Source organism: Merops nubicus, unplaced genomic scaffold, assembly GCF_000691845.1.
Source record: "Merops nubicus isolate BGI_N331 unplaced genomic scaffold, ASM69184v1 scaffold13418, whole genome shotgun sequence".
Classification (NCBI taxonomy): Eukaryota; Metazoa; Chordata; class Aves; order Coraciiformes; family Meropidae; genus Merops; species Merops nubicus.
The window spans coordinates 1-14280 of NW_008626415.1; the positions used below are offsets into that span (position 1 = coordinate 1).

General features: G+C 39.1%; 1 protein-coding gene across 1 annotated transcript; it reads left to right on the plus strand.

Moving 5' to 3' along the window:
- Nucleotides 1–86: 86 nt before the first annotated feature.
- LOC103778412 (chromosome unknown open reading frame, human C5orf22) lies at nucleotides 87–13650 on the plus strand. Its single transcript, XM_008945999.1, has 9 exons — nucleotides 87–248; nucleotides 2539–2684; nucleotides 4421–4570; nucleotides 6623–7085; nucleotides 8743–8805; nucleotides 10291–10412; nucleotides 11449–11515; nucleotides 12123–12262; nucleotides 13287–13650. The coding sequence occupies exons 1-9, from the start codon at nucleotides 87–89 to the stop codon at nucleotides 13417–13419; spliced, it is 1446 nt and encodes a 481-aa protein (XP_008944247.1). The 3' UTR covers nucleotides 13420–13650.
- Nucleotides 13651–14280: the final 630 nt, after the last annotated feature.

The window sequence follows — 14280 nt, forward strand, 5'->3', positions numbered from 1 at the left end:
GGCGGTGCAGGAGGACGAGTTCCCTCCCTCCCTCCGCGGTGTGGAGGCTTAGTCCGGTCGGTAGGAGCGATGCGAGGTGCGCGGAGATGCCGTGCGCAGCGGCCGGCTCTTCCCGGGGGATGGTGCCGGGCTGCTGGGGAGCAGCGGCCGGCCCCGCGCCCTCAGCCTGTGGCCCTTTTCGCTACGGAAACGTGAAACAAGTTCAGAGATCAGCTGACCTGAATTTCCTTCCTGATTCGGTGGTCCAGGTTAATTGTTGCCATGTTCGGATTTTGGTATCTTTTTAACCAATTATTACTGATTTTTCTATTTATTTCCCCCTCCCCTTTGGGTGGGAGTCGCTATAGTTAAAAGGGCATACTGGGTACATTATACTGTCCTTAGAGCTAGCTGGGCACCAGTGCAGTGCTTGGAAACTTAATCCTACACAGTGTATGACACACTGACAGCAAATCGGTAAATGTAATCAGATCCCAACTAGCAGAATGACTGCCACTTGATGAAAACTATTAGATTTTGAACTTTCCTTTTTCACTTAGTAATTAAACAGGGAGGTGAAGAAGGAGTTGCTTTTGAATGTTCTTTTCTGGTTTCCCACATGGTTTCTCTATAGTAGCATAATCTGAGGCCTTAGCCCTAAATAATCGTATTCTGTACACTGCGGTGCAGAAGCCCACTGATTTCAGTGAGGATTGCTGAGGGCATGAAGACCTTCTGGAGATAAAAATGAAAGATGTTAATGCTATTAGTGTCTTGCAAACAGGAAATTTTAGTTTGATAAAGTTTACTAAAGAACATAATAGTCTGCACTTGTAAGTAAATAGTTTAATACAGGTTGCTTTTTGCGGAGAGACAGTGAAATAGGTGGTGCTGTGATAAGCTGGTTTTCCCTGGCAACTGAGGACTGAGTGTCACTGTGATAGGAGTAGTGAGATAATGACTTTTAATGATTCATTTTTGGTTTACTGTGTATACTTCTGTTTTCAATTAATTTAACAATCTCTATTCATGCTAAATATATGCTCTGTTTTCAGTATATGTGTGTGTATATGCATTGTTCTGTCTTGCATAAAGCCTATATGTCCTTTCATCCCAAAGTGTAGGAACTTCACAGAAACTTGATGTGGCCCTTTCCAGACACTGATCTTCCCCTAGGGCAAGGTGTCCCTAGACAGACACATCATACCATGATTAAAAATAACAACAGATGTAAAGGAAATTTTGTTTGTAATCCAAAGCAGGAAAACTTGCAAGGTTAGAGATCCCAGTTGCTCGTGCCTTCCTCCATCCTCTCCCAGCCTCACGATTTGTAGTTACGCTTACCTGGGGTGAAACTTTAATTGCAAAGATTGCAGGTTGATAGGTAGCTCAGATTACTTCCTTCTTCCAAAGAGAGAGAAATCATGGATCAGGGAACCCATGCTATTTTTAACATTATTTTCTCTACTGTTACAGTAGTATACATAGAGCTGCATTTGTAGCAGGTAAACTGAAGAATCTATTACTGGACAGATGGAATGCTGTCTGAATTTCAGCTGTCAGGCATGTCTTATGGCTATGACCATGCAGTACCCAAGATTTGTCCCCTTTATCAGTTCTATGCAAAAAGAAAAAAAAAAAAAAAGCAGCTTAGTTTCTGTTGTAGAGAACATAAGTAGTTTTTGTTGCCCAGTCCTTTTACAGTCTCCACACTCCCTGTCGAATAGGGCTGTGATTCACAGTCCTTGCTGGATTTGTTCTGGCAGCTCGGGCAGTTACTGCCCTCTAACCTCATGTGCTGCAGTTCAGTGTAAGAGGTATGGTGAATCAGCCACCAGTCTTCTCATTCTACCACCCTACATCATTGCACTCCAGTGGTTTGCTATGCTACAAATGGATGAGTTGCCTCATCTCCTGTTTTTCCCCCCTTGCGTGAAGACCTTCAGCAGGGGTTAAGGTAGAGCAGTTCAGAACCGCAGTTTCTTCAATGCAGCCAATAAGTCACGTACAGATTAGGAATTAAGCCCTTTCCTCAAGGGGGATAGGTTAAAAAATAAGCTACAGTTTAAATCATTGTAGGTCAGTTAACTTTTAAAAGTTAAATAATCTCAAATAATGAGATGTTTTTATCTCCACAACATCTATGCATGTAGAGGAAGCTTTATAACATGGAGAAAGCAATGCAGGGGCAATGTTCTGCAGGAGAGGAAAGGCATTTCTGGGGTTCAGTTGTAAGTGAAAAAAACTAGGAATTGAGTTGAAAGATTAGTGAGAAAAGCTTCTGCATACAAGACTTCCTATAAAGAAGGAAGAAGGAGGGAGTAGAGCTGTGATTCTTTAGAAGCTTCTCATGTGTGGAACTCTTGGGCTCATAATGATTATGATTCATGAGCTGTCTTGCAACTGGCCTTGTTTCGCCTTTGTATTGTTTTCCACCTCCTCCTCCCCCTAACCCAGATTCTAAAGGAGTAAGTGTGGGACTAGAGTTTTGTTGCTGAAGCTGTTGCATTTTTCAGCTCACTGTTTACAATGGGCGTATATTTCTTTGTGTTGTTTTAGGTGCTGCCTTTCATCTATCGTGCCATTGGTTCAAAGCATCTTCCTGACAGTAACATCAGCTTTGTTCATCTTGATTCCCATCCAGACCTTCTCATTCCTGTGAACATGCCTGCAGATACTGTATTTGACAAAGAAGCTCTCTTTAGGTAAGTCCTGGATATTGCTTTAGAATACTTTTAAGTCTACTTCCTGCTGCCTTTGATTTACAATGAATATTGGTATGACTGCATAGGACATATGAACAGAACAGGTGTAACTCAGCCTCAAGTTATATGTTCTATCTTTTCACATTTCCTGAAAGCTTTCTTCTTTTGCACAAAAAAAAAGTTATGTTTGTGTTTTTTGAATGTCATCAAATATTTAAGTCAGACATCAAGCCATTTAAGACTTAGAGATTTGTTTTGTTTAATTGTCTGTAGAAACATGGAAGTTTTGGGTTGGAAAGGCCCTTTAAAGATGATCTAGTCCAACCCCCCTGCAGTGAGGAGGGACATGGTTGCTCAGAGCCCCGTCTAACCTGATCTTGAATGTTTCCAGGGATGGGCTGCTGCCACCTCTCTGGGCAATATGTTCCAGTGTTTCACCACCCTCATTGTAAAAAAATTCTTCCTTTTATGTAGCCTGAAGCTACCCTCTTTTAGTTTCAAATCATTAACCCTTGTCCTTTTGCAATAAGCCCTACTAAAAAGTCTATTCTCAGCTTTCTTAAAAGCCTCCTTTAAGTACTGAAAGGCTGCAGTAAGGTCTCCACAGAATCTTCTCTTCTTCAGGCTGAACAACACCAACTGTCTCAGCCTTTCATTCATAGCAGAGGTGTGCCATCCCTCTGAGCATTTTTGTCACCCTCTGGATCTGCTTCAACAGGTCCATGTTATTCTTGTGCTGAGGACCCCAGAGCTGGACACAGGACTCCAGGTGGGGTCTCTCAAGAGTGGAGGGAGAAAATCACCTCCCTTGACCTGCTGGCCACACTTCTTTTGTTCAGTAGTATACCATGTTATTAGCCCAATTAGTAGTTTCTCTGAGTAACAGGACAGCACCCTGACTGGATGCTTTGTGTCTGAAGAGCTGTGATTTTAAAACAACCTTTCTCTCTTCATACTGAAATACTGACTTTGAGATGGAAATAACATCTCCTGTGTTGAATATGGGAAGCTGACCAGCTCTTCCTATTAAGATCATTAAGACTTATTTTTTTCCTCAACTTCTCGGGTAGGTAGCAAGGCACAGAATGATCTTTGCCATTTTTTGTCTTTTCCTGATTTAAAATAAGTATTGATTGCTTCAGCATTGTGGTGATTCACAGCAATGAGAAGGTGATGTAATTGGTATGTAATTGCTACCCATATTCAATATTTTGTTTTCTTCCTTGCCAGAATAAGAAGTCCTGTGGCCTGTATCATGCATCTAAAAAGCGGAGTGCTGATAATTGGGAAAGTTGCTATTCTGTAGGTGCTGATTGACTCATTTTAATTACTGAGATTATATTTAAAATCCAGTTAGAGCAGTTTGCAGCAAAATACTCCCCTGAGGTCAGTTTGATCTTATTTAGAACAGCGTTGATGGTGCTCCTAGTATTTTGTGTAATGTATCAAGAGATAAAGGACAACAAATCCATGTAGTTTATCATCAAAATGCCACACTAAAAGTGAAGCTGATTTTACTTTACAGTCCTAAATTTTAAAATTCTGCTAAAGACATTTTTGGTCTGTTTTATTCGTAAGGATTTCCATCTTTTTGTTCCTTTGATGATGTGAACCTTACACAGAGTACTAACTTCAGACAATTTGCGTGGCAGTGTTCAAGACGTTGTGTTCTTGACCATGTTTTACTTAAAGGAAAAATAACAATATTATCTCCAGTCTTTCTGCATTTGTTGCAGTGAATTAAGCATTGAGAACTGGATTATGCCTGCTGTTTATGCTGGCCATATTTCTCAAGTAGTATGGCTTCACCCACCCTGGGCTCAGCAGATCTCAGAAGGAAAACACCATTTTCTGGTTGGGAAAGATGTATCAACAACTACAATCAGGTAAATTCTTAGCCGTCTTATGCTAATAGTATAAATTCTGTCTCTGCAGCATTTCATGGGTGGTTTTTAAATATTTTGCAGTAATTTTTAACAGAGGATTTGGGTAACAGAGGGCAGAAATTAGATCCTCCTCAGTCCTCCCTTACCAGGACAAAACAAACCCAGCTCCCTCAGCTTCCCCGTCCTCCAGCGCTCTGATCACCTTAGCGGCACTTCTTCAGTTTGTTGTCATCTTTCTTGTCCTGGAGGCCCAAACCTGGGCAGAGTGTATTGAATATGACCTTTCTTGTCCTGAGTAAGAGGAGAAATCTCTTCCCTTCCCTTGATGATTCTTTCTTGTATATGTTTTTTTTTGTGGTTTTGTTTTGATTTTTTTTTTTAAGTTTAGCAACTAGTCAAGCACTGAAACAGGTACACAAGCAGACTGAGAATTCTCCATTCCTTGATAAAGTCAAAACTGAATTGGATGAGGCCCTGATCAGCCTCATTTACTTTTGAAGTTAGGTCTGCTTCAATCAGATGGTTGACAAGAGACTTCCAAACGTCCCATCCAATCTTAGTTGTTCTGTGATCTGAGTTCCAGTGGCATCCCCTGGTAATTCTGCAAGATGCAGGCAATGACAGTTTCATGTTCACTGTAGTTCCTGCACTGTGATTTTTGTACAGCTTGAATGGACATTTGCAAATCATGTCTCCTGCCAGCCTACCAGAATAAATCTTTTGAAACAAGTTTAACTGAAGACAGCAGAGAAATGCTTTGGTTTACTACCTAAAAACACAGAAGCTCTACAATTCTGAATCTAAAGTAAACGTAGGTAATAAGACAAAAGCTAGTGCTTTCAGTTACATTTAGCCATGAGAACTGATACACATACAGGAATAATTTGTGATGGCCGAATCGGTCTCCCACAGATCCTCTGAATCACTTTAGCAGCCTCGAAAACAGCATTTCAAACTGCATTGTGAAGATGGTCAGATATCTTTTCTGCAGGTTCTAGTCTCACAGAAATGTTGAAGAAAGAAAGCAAAGAGTACTCAGAAATATAAACTTCCTAAAAGTTTTGTTGACAGCAGGTGGTTGGATAGGCAATAGATGCCTTGGTGTCCCACTAAAAGAAAGGCTGTATCATGAGCTCATGTAGAACCTTGGAGAATTTCTGAGAAGAGGCCCCGTGCATGCCTCATCAGCAAGCTTAGCATAATTCATCCCCAAGACATGGGGGAACTGAACTTCAAATCCCTGCTGCTCATGAAACTATTGTCTTTGTGGTTGACTGATGATGGTGCTCTGTAATCAAATGAGGCCTTAACACGAGTGAGCAGAAGTTCACACTTCTTAGGCTTGATGTTACTATGAATTTATAATGCTTAAGATGCAATGTACTGAATTAGGCTTGAAAATCATATTCTTTAAATTTTCACTGCGAGCGGGGATTTTAGTGTTGTTATTTGTTTGTTTGTTTTTAATTAAGTGGGTGCCATTGATATATAGGTATTAATCCTTGAGCTGCCTGCTCTCCCCCACTTAGAACAGGGAATCTGTATCAGTGGTAAAGAAAAGCTGTCTATTAATTCATAATATTTTGCTTTGTCAACATCCATGAGTTTCAGGCCAGTTCTCAAACACAACAAAATTTTGCATTAAAACTAGGCAATCCAAGACAAAATATCCATAGCTTTGCAGCCTTGTATGCCATAATGATGACAATACCTTGTTAAATGCTGAACGTCGTCTTTAAAATGCAATTCAATGGTGAATTAATCTTAGCAGTGCATAATGTAGAATCTTTTTGTTATCCATTAAATACCTTGTAGGGCTATCATAAAAAATACAGAGTGAGTTTTAATGTGTTGATTCAACAATAAAGAATGATAAAAAAACCCATCTATTTAAAAGCCTGCAGATTAAAATGAATTTTTTTTGTACACAGTTTTATTGCTTTTGTTACTCACCAATCATCTATTCATTCTTCTCAGAATCCCTTAAGCATACATGCTTTTTTCTATGCTCTTTTCAAAGATGTATATTAACTGAATTATTATCAATTATAGGGTTACAGGGACAGATCATTACTTTTTAAGTGATGGTCTTTATGTCCCTGCTGATCAGCTAGAAAACCAGAAGCCTTTAAATCTGCACGTCATTCTCATCAATCCTACTGAAGCACCAAACAGCCAGGAAGAAAATGGTGAAGCAGCATCTGCTAAGAGACTGAAACTAAACAGAGATGACACAGCAAGCACCACTTCTGCCTCTTTATCAATGGCTCCTGGTGACCTTGATCACAGCACCCCAAGTCTGAAGAAGAGGGAGGTACAAAATGCAAGTGCCTCAAACAAGGCAGAAGCTTTGTCAGAGCACTCAGTTTCAAGCTCCCTCACAAACAGTGAATGCCCAGTAAGGGGAGTTGTTGAAGATGTCTGCCAAGTACTGCAGAAAGGGGATGCATATGTTTTAGACATTGACTTAGATTTTTTTTCAGTTAAAAATCCATTCAAAGAAATGTACACCCAGGTAAGCATGACAATGGAGAGGCCTCTTGGCATTCACAGAAGAGTACCAGTCCTAGCTAGCATTTGTGTCTATGGAGGAACTTTCATCTAAGCTAAACTAGCAGATCAGCTCATCATGATCATTAATTGTGGTAGTATTTGAAGGAGAGACATTCTAAGAGAGTGTGCACTTCAAAGTACAGCAGCCTAATAGGGGTAGCTCCTTATATTTGGAATAGCTTTGAGCTTCTTGCTTGGGATATAAAATCTATGCTTGGGTTTCCAAAAGTAATGTTCCAAATACCCACAGCAAGATTCATCATGGGAGGATGACAGATTGTATCATTTTTTATCCCTAAAGAGTGATAACTTGTCCTGATGAGAGGATGTTACTCTTATTTCCTTTATCTGGACAGCTGAGCATAAGGGTGAGCAAGCAGCAGCTGTCTCTGATGCCACAGCTCTGAGCTGAAGACTCTGCCTTGCATTCCATTTGTAACTTGCCTGCAAAGCAAAGGTAGCTCACCTGTATAAAGTCATAAATATGTAGATCCTCAAAAGTGCAAAACAGTTAGCAGCTTTTCTTGACATGAACAGGACTTTTTTAGGAACTGACTAATCTGCCATAAAAATTGGGTGTGGCATTTAGGTTTACAAATTTTTGTGCAATGTCCTGACTGGTTTTAGCATTTAAATCTCTTAACAGCGTTTTAACTTCAGCCTGTGCTGGAGAACATCTGACATCTCTGAGTTTCAGCTAGACAACTGCTTCCTTGTTCACTGTAAAGAAGTGAACAGTGCCCCTGACCTCTGTTAGCTTCTGACATTGTCCTTATGATCACAGTTTCTTCAGACAAGGTGCAATGCTAGTGGTGCTAAATCACAAAGAAAAGCACACAGCAAAGGGCAAGCACCATGGGGGCCTTGCCATATATGAACATAATTCTAAACCTCTTTTAGGTAAAATATATTCTCAATAAAATAATGGAGGAGTTTGAGATTTTTGTCACTTTGGGGGCCATTTGGTGGTGTGGTGATGCATGTTTTGTTCATTGTGCTTTTTTTTGGTTTTGTGCTAGGATAAGCTCTCACTAGGAAACACTTCTGGAAGTGGACTTGTGCGGAGCGCCCTGTATACCTTTTTTAATATAATAATTTCATTTGCAGTTAATAGTTCTTAACCAGGTTCCCTCTATTATTGTAAATTATGGTAATTCCCTCAGAAAAAAAAATAGTTTACTTGTGAGCTTGACTAACAAGCCTGAAGCCCTTACCTGTGCAGTTTTTGTTTATAATCATATTCTCTGGTGGGTTTATCTGCCTAAATCTTCTGTCTTAGTTTTACTCAGCATTTCACTGGGACCATAGTTCAGCAAAATGTATATTTAAGTTCAGAGACTCTTTAACTAATAGACTGTAAATGCTTAGCTTTTACAGCTGTGTTCTTGAAGGCAGATTTAAACAATTGCAAAAAGCTTGGCTGAGGTCACTGAAGTATTGCTCTCTCAAGCCTCACAGTCTTCTCCCCTGCATTTAGACAGAGCTATCTGCAGTATTAGAGTAGAGGAATGACCTTACTGATCAAATTCTTTCTTTTTTTTTTAAGAAGGAGGGCTTTGAGGAATTTGTTTCTCATTTGAAGAGTCTAATTTTTAGCATCTTTTTTTCTTTTTTCAAAGACAGAATATGAGCTTTTGCAGGAGTTGTACAATTTCAAGAAGCCTCATAGAAATGCAACAGAGGTATGATATTTCCTTGTGGCATGTATGAGGGAATGATGCTTTTGATTTACCCAAAAATATCAGTTAAGAGAAGGAAGGAACCTATGAAAGATGCTGAATGAAGTGGTCTGCAGTTAAGCTGTGCAGCATGCTCATTGCTTATCAGCAGCTTCATAGGAGTTCTTTCCTATTAAACATTTTGGTTAAATGTGTGAGCTACATAAATATTTAGCATTTGTGTGAAAATTAATTTCTGTAAACAAGAGGTAATTGACAAGGCAGAAATTAAAACACAGTCATCTGCAGTCTTTTTGGCTCAACAGGTCTTTGGGGTCTTTGTTTCATTTGCCTTTTTTTTGTGGGGTTTTAAATTTTGTTTTTTTTTTTGGTCTTCTCTCCAGTCTCTCTGCTTCCTTGCTTAGTTGCTCTTCCTTGGCAGACAGAGCTGTGCTGAGTGCCTACCTGGTACTTTACCATTTATTTAGATGTGGAAAGGGTAGTGGTATACCACTGTAAGGTACCTTTCATTGTATGCTTCTGAACCATGGAAATGTAAGCCTGCTCCAGCTGCCAAAATAGTCATTCAGTCCCGAGCCTAAAATCATGGAGACAGCCTTGTTAATGGTTCACTACACCAAGTAATTTCTAAACAAGATTTTCTCTTTGCCAACACATATCATTATCACAGATTAATGAATCCTAATTAATACAAGTGTATAAAGAAATGGAAAAGTGGAAGGTTGTCGAACTGAGTTTTGTATTTCTTAGTCAATCAGCAATAAAGACAGTTATTTATTTAAAAGGTGGTTAAATATGAAAGGGACAAAAGCTTGTGATTTAAGTTCCCAACATGATTTCAGGGCCTAAGTTATTTACAAAAGCCAAGAAGTTTATAGGAGACAACTGAAATAGTTGGCAGACAGTGAGTAATGGATTGGTGTAGAACTGAACAAGACAAGACCAGATTCATGGATGGTTTTATAGTGACACAGTCAATTTAAAGGCTTTGAAGGTAGAAAACTAGTGAACTTTCTGTTTTTCAAAGAAAGAAAGAGTTGAAAGAAGCTCAAAACATCAATTTTTGGGTTGTTTTTCTGAAAATGCATTGGATTTAATATTAAAAAAAACTTTAAAAAATAAATTCTTTCATTATAAAAATGTAAAGCTTGTACTCACATGAGCATTTCAGTGCTATAGAAACAAAACCAACAATCAGTCATACACAGTTTCTTAGTTCTTCCCAGTGTATTCTGCCAGAATGTAGATATTTTGTTTTTTTGGGGTTTTTTTATATGTTGAAAGACAGAGCAAAGAGAGGTGGTTTATTCTGAAGGTATAACAGCTTCTGCAGGCATTCATTTTGATCCTCTTGAAAAGGTGTTCTGTAGTAATGAATCATTTGTTTCTGATTTCCCACTTCCAGTAGATCAATCATTTCAGAATTTAAACCGTAGGCTAACTTACCTCTTTTTTTCCTAACACACTTTTTTATGTGCTTATTTAAAGGAGGAGTTGCTAGATTGTGTTGAAAGCCGTGTGCATCAGCTCGAAGATCTGGAAGCAGCGTTTGCAGATTTGTGTGACAGTGATGATGAAGAGACCCTTCAGAAGTGGGCTTCATATCCCGGGTAGGAGATTTCTAAATGGCTTAAAATGCAAACAGTAGTTTGGGAACTGATTAGCCCAGCACTTTGCTAAGAGAAAAGGAGAGAGGCTGGATAGGGGTCTGTGCAAGGCTACCATTATTCCTCTAGTTCTAGAGCACAAAGAGTCAGACAAAACAAAAGGAAAGGTGGTCTGCTGTCTCCAGGGCCATAGTAGCCCTTCCAAGATCAGCCTTGTTACAGCTTCATGCAAGTTCTGTTGTCTGCAGAGGGAGGTGCATCTGGTGAGTAAAAATTTAGTGATCTATTTGAAGCAGAGTGCTCAAAAAAGCATCAGACTACAGAGGATATGGAGAGGGACTTTTTTTGTGCTCCCAAAGGTTCTGCTCTGTGTGGAAGATGGACGTGAACGAAAGGCTGTGCCTGAGCAAGTGTCCACAAAACATCTCAGCAGCATCCTTATACTTTTGAATTAAATGTTTTCAGCTGAAAACAAGCAGTGAAAGTCTGAGCTTTCTGTTGATAGGAAATAACTTACATTCCTCGTCAAATCCAGCTGTTACTGCCAGACCTGTGTAACAGTGACCACAAGCATTTTCTGTCAAGTTCATATGACTTCTCTACAGAAGCTACAGCAGCTTCAGCTTCTCTCCAGGTCTGCCCTAAAAGAAGTACAAAGAGGTCTTGCTAGAGGGAGATGTGACTATAGGGGCTTTCTAAGACCTGGTGAAACTACAATAATTTCATTTTCAAATCCTAGGCCACAATAACTTCTACATTCTTTTTTTTCCTTATTGTTGGTTTGGTTTTCTTGGTTGTGTGTTTTTTTTTTTTTTTTTTTTTTTTTGTGTTTTTTTTTGTTTTTTTTTGGTTTTTTTTTTTTTTTTTTTTTTGTTTTTTTTTTGTTTGTTTTGTTTTGTTGGTTGTTTTTTGTTTGTTTGTTTGTTTATTTGTTTTTGGAGGTTTTTTTTGTTTGTGTTGGTTGGGTTTTTTTAAACCACTCAAGGTAAATAAACGTGTTTCCAGCTGTTTATGTAACAAGTTTTGGTTTTCATTTCAGACTGAAGCCACTTGCTGAACTAGTTCACAGTCTGAAAAACAGGATGGAAAGCCCAGACTACGAAATGGTAGGAGACTAGGTAAAAAAGCAGAAAGTAGGCAGATTTCAAAAACTTAGTTTCAACAGGGAGAGAGAAGGATCGTGCTTAATTTCAGACTTCTTTCTTGATTCAGACTTTGTGAGATTTTGGTAGTTTTCCTTTTTTTTTTTAATGTCTTATTACTGAGACCAACTTTGCTTTTTAAAGCTTCTGAAATTCTGCTCTGCTTTTCTATATTTAAGTAACATCAATGTGATCTTTCAGGACTGTGACATCCCAGGCTGCTTTCTGTGAAGGAAGGTTTAATTTCACCAGGGTCTGTTGTTATCATTTATACAACTTAAGGTACCTGTCTGTAAAAGATCAGACCTATCGTCTTCAAAGGCTGCAGCATACTCTGCATTCATAGGAGAGGTACAGCGTACTGGGGGTGACCAAACAATCCATACAACCTCCAGAAATGTATTCTTTTTGTTTTAAAACAAGGTGGGAAAAAACAGTTGACAACTCTGACTGCCCAAACAGGTGTAAGTTACCTACTAGGCTAGGGATGGTATCTTAGAGACTTTTTACACAGATAAGGTATATCAATAATTCATCAACAGAATTTAAAATCTCTTTAATTTACCTGTAGGTCCATCAGGCTGGTCTGACCTGTGATTATGTGGAACTTCCTCATCATGTTAGCACTGAACAGGAGATTGAAAGCCTCATACAATCCATTAAACTTCTACTAAAAGATATCCCCAAGCCCACACTCGTGACAGTTGCTCGGTAAGGCTATGGAAGTACTTTTACTTTAAAATTCTCTGACTGTGCTTATGAAGCTAAATGATTCTTTCAATATTGAACTGGTTGGCATATCTCAAATTCTGTCTTAAAGTGAAAGCCTTAGAGTGGAGTGAAAATTGACATTTGAAAATGTTGATCATAAGGCAGTGACAGTATTTACACAGCTAAGAAAAGGTTCTGCACTAACAGCCAGTTTTACTGGACTGTAAGGGTGTTTATTATTTGGGAGAAGAGGATGGTGTTTGAGGCCAGGGACCTGGGAGAACCAGGCATCTGTCCTGGGACAACACTTGAAGACCACAGAGTACCTGTTGACAACTTGTAATTTAATCACTTAAAAATATTAAGTATGCCCTTAAAGGGAGGCAACAATAGCAAAAGCTGACATGAAATTGTTTTTTGTTGACATGAAATAGTTTGGCTAATATCTACAATAAAACAAAGCTCTGTTGCCTGTGCAGCTGCAGGATCATTATCCACTGTTGCAGAGAAAACAGACATTTATGTAGATCTTGACATATAAAATCCAAGAAGTGTCAGCTCTGTTTTTTTACTAGTATCTGCTTGCAGTTCATTAATAGCTAACGTACATAATGTTATATCCCAGGGACTGTGAAAAACCTGATTTTCAAGTTTTCCTACCTATTTTACTAGTAGCATTTCAATTTTTAAATCTTAACTTTCCACCAGTCCATTAATGAGACCGTTTGCTTGAACTCCAACTGCCAGTGTGTTCTGTGCCAGAGTTGGGAAGAGACTAGACTTGGAGGGAGGAATAGGTCACATTCCTCAGCTACTCCAGCTTTCTGTTCAACTTCAGGCAAACTTTTGCCATCGCAAGTAGTGAGGAGAAGCACAGTGCTATGCTTTGAAGGGACACCGGGAGGCAGAACTCACCACAGTTGGAAAGTAGCTTCAGCCTAGACACAGAGCATTACAAGAATACAAAACATGATGGTGGTGATACTCATATTTTCTCGTGATTTTTTTCAATTCCTTGTTACAGATCAAGTTTGGATGACTATTGCCCTTCAGAGCAGGTTGACATCATTCAAGACAAGGTTCTCAATTTACTAAGTTCGGTGTACGGCACTCTGGATGTGCACTTTGATTACGCAAGCACCTCATCTTCTTCGTGACCTTTCTTCATCTATTGCCCTCTAATGCAGTGGATTAATTTAAACTGCATATTAGCTATGGTGGCAAGGGGGAAACTCCTGTTATTTCAGCAGGTGGCAGCAGAACCAAAGCTGACCAAGAGCTAGATGTGACTTGCATTGCTTTCTCGAGTCAGCTTCATCTGAACTGTTGCCTGTTTGTTCAGATTAGTTCTGTGTTTATTATTTTTACTGTCTTGCTTGTTCTTAAAACTGGTGCAAGAGAAGCTTTTGTCCATAAAACGTATTTTTCCTTGATTTCTTTAAGTGTTTGTAAAAAAGCAGTATTATATATAATTTAAAATAAGTGGAATCGTATTATGTAATTAAACTTTTTTCGATGCAGTTTGGTAAGACATGTTCCTGAGTTGCATTGTACCTTTTAAAAAATTATCTCAGTAATGCCATTAAGACATTAGGTTTACATAGTGGTCTTTCTTAACTGCTGTGTTTGAGACAACCAGGCACCCAGCTCTCAGTTCTCTAGAGCGGCTTATGGCTTCTCCCCCAGCCACAGAACATCATTTGTATTTGTTCTCTGTTGCCTTATTTTAATCTTGCCTTATTTTGCCATAGAGTATTTCATTGGTGACTCAGATAATATCCCTAATACACAGACGTTGGCTTGCTATTTTCATTTTTACCTGTTTTTGAGGATAAAAAATATGCATGCGTGTGCATGCTTTTATCTGTTGAATCCTGTAAGGAGCTGAATGGATGCTTTCTTCAGGAAAAATATTCTGCTTCACTAAAGTCAGCAGCAAAACCTTCTGTACCAGGTTTTCACTCCTTTCTGTGCTGCTGTTGGAAGAGGAAATTTTCCGACCTGCTCCAGCAGGGGGC